The 2,900-nt window shown below is 40.6% G+C and overlaps 1 protein-coding gene across 1 annotated transcript; it reads left to right on the top strand.

The window, feature by feature from the left end:
- Positions 1 to 321: 321 nt before the first annotated feature.
- On the top strand, positions 322 to 1,596 carry LOC308686314 (piggyBac transposable element-derived protein 4-like; the record flags this gene model as incomplete). Its single annotated transcript, XM_081394711.1, has 1 exon — positions 322 to 1,596. One exon carries the CDS (start codon positions 322 to 324, stop codon positions 1,594 to 1,596), a length of 1,275 nt encoding a protein of 424 aa, XP_081250837.1.
- Positions 1,597 to 2,900: the final 1,304 nt, after the last annotated feature.

Raw genomic sequence — 2,900 nt, 5'->3', positions numbered from 1 at the left:
ATTATGCATAGTTTATCGCAAGCTGATGGGAATTCCGGCTTTGAGTATTTGGCCAATGAGGAGGAGTACCAAAGTTGGATTACACACTTTGATCAGCCAGTGGGATATCTGGGGGATAGAGAACTCTCCAATGCCAATTCGCCCCTAGATTTTTTATCACTCTTTCTCTCTGATGATTTCTGGAATTTAGTTGTAAATGAGACAAATCGCTATGCCCATCAGTTTTTAGCCTCCCATCAACTCCAGCCACACTCCAGATTTCATCAATGGTCTGACGTAACTGTCAGTGAAATGAAAGCATTCTTTTCTCTGCATTTGAGTATGGGTCTGGTAGAGAAGTCAGAGTTGCAGGATTATTGGGCCAAATATTGGCCAACAGCAACACCTGGATTTGGCAAGGTGATGTCCAGGAATAGATTTGAGATGATTTTGTCTTTCCTTCACTTCACCAATAATGAAGAGTGTGTTGACAGGGGTCAGCCAGGGTATGACAGGCTATTCAAAATCCGCCCAATCATCAATTTGGTCATCCCCCGGTTTTCACCAATGTATGGTCCATCTAAGCAGCTGTCATTGGATGAAATGACCATTGCGTTCAAAGGAAAATCAACTCTAAAAATGTACAATCCAAACAAACCAGACAAATATGGCTACAAAGTATTTGTTCTGAGTGAAGCCAAGTCAGGCTATGTGCTACAGTGGTCCATGTACACTGGACAAAGTAGGCCTGATGCAGGTGATTTTGGTGCTACACACCTTATTGTCCGTGAGCTGATGGCCCCGTACACAGGGAAAGGGCATGAGGTGTACATGGACAGCTATTACACCTCGCCAGCCATAGCAGATGAGCTGGCAAGCAATGATTCGGGTTTGTGTGGGACTGTCAGCAGTAAGAGGAAGGGGATGCCAAAGGGCCTCACCCGTGAACAGTTACCGTTGAGTAAGGGAGATGACCCAGTCTTCATGAGGAAGGGGAAAATGCTAGCTTGTGCGTGGCATGATACAAAGCGCCTCACAATGCTCTCTACACTGCATTCCAACACATGTGTCAGAAAGCACATCAGGACCAAACACACTGATAGTGGCTATAGGGAGATAAATAGGCCTGTTTGTGTTGATGACTACAATTTGTTCATGGGGGGTGTCGACACAGCAGACCAGAGAATGAAGACCTACCTCTTTCCCCATAGGTCAAGGAAATGGTACTACAGGATTTTTAATGCCATTCTCAGTGTAAGCATGGTGAATGCCCACATCATTTACTGCCGCTGCACTGCTGCACCTCACAAGCCCCTGAAAGTCTTTGTGCAGGATGTCATCACTGCTTTACTGGAAGGCTTCTCCAGGAAAGAGAGCAACAAAGGCCGAAAGTCGTCCTCACTGGGAGACTTGCCACAGAGACTCACTGAGCGCCACTTTATCTGCCAGGCTGATGGTTACCCAGATTGTGTAGTTTGTTCTGATCGGACCCGCCCTAAAGGCCGCCGTCAGACAAAATACATGTGCAGGCAGTGTGGGGTGGGTCTTTGTGTTGTGCCTTGCAATGAGAGGTACCACACCATGAAACACTACAAAAAATGTCACCTGGATGGATAGGGAGTCATTATCTTTACAGCAAAAGGCCTGCTACATAAATTCTTTTTCTTTTTCTTTTTTTTTTGTCTGCCATTTATTAGTAATGATTTACACTGTTGATTTACTATCTATTTCCCTGACCATTTAGTAGTGTACTATGTGTTCTTTTTTGTGTGTTCATGTTCTTGTGATGTGTGCGTCTTTGTCAGCTAAAAAAACAACAACCAAAAAAACATCAACAAAAACCACAAAAAGAAAAAAAAAATACTAACATTGTCTCTCGTCTTGTCTCGTCATCTCACTCATGATCTGTGCCTTGCCGTGGCGAGTGAGCTTTTGAACTAAACAGGTCTTGTCTACTTGTGTTTGTGTGTCATATGAATAATATATATGTGCCCCATACATGGAATCAGAGTGCCTACTGTATGTAGTAAATGGAAAATCTCTACAGCAAAAGGCCAACCGCTACATGCACTCGGTTTGTTTCTACTATTTATTAGTAGTGATTTACACAGTTTGTTTACTACTTACTATTTACCTGAGCATTCAGTATTGTGCAATATAGCATAAAGAAGGTGAGGGACATGTTGGGGGAAAGAAGTGCTGCATTTTATCATTTAAACATGTGACTTTTCATGAAAATTCTATAATCCAAGATGGCCGCCACCATATGACGTCATAATATGCAAATTAGATGGGAAAATGTAATCCCTACATAAACTTTGGGTCATCCTTAATATTTCTCTAATTTACAGAAAGTCTCTATCTTTTATCACTTTTAAGATATAGCCTTTTAAAATTAAGATGTCAAAATCGAACGTTTTAGGAAAAAACCTCTGGCGCCTAAAGGGTTAATAAAACTTGTGCACAATTATGTACTTGGTTTCTGAGCCTGCTTGCAACAAAGTCCCTTTTACGATATTGATCTTGTTACATGCTCTAATTGCTGTACATGCTAAGAAATAATTATTTTTCAGTGACCATGAAAGATACACTTTTCTTAGAATAAATGAAAAATCAAAGAGTTCGTTGGAACTGATTAATTGATTGTAATATTAATTTAGCTTAGAGCTAATATTGTTACAATTAAAGCACACTACAGCTCAAAAGTTTTGGGTCAGGAAGTTCTATTTCAAATAAATGCTGTTCTTTTGAACTTTATATTCATCAAATAATCTTTATAAATCAGCATATTAGAATCAGCTCTGAAGGATCACGTGACACTGAAAATTTAGTCGTTTACACCACGTTCTCTCGTGTCATCCCTTGTATCTTGTTTTGGTACGTAAATCTAATTAATTGCTTCAAAAATATAGCGGTGATCT

Source organism: Scardinius erythrophthalmus (assembly GCF_964197995.2).
Source record: "Scardinius erythrophthalmus genome assembly, contig: HAP1_SCAFFOLD_127, whole genome shotgun sequence".
Taxonomy (NCBI): domain Eukaryota; kingdom Metazoa; phylum Chordata; class Actinopteri; order Cypriniformes; family Leuciscidae; genus Scardinius; species Scardinius erythrophthalmus.
This window is presented reverse-complemented; position numbering and strand designations above follow the sequence as displayed.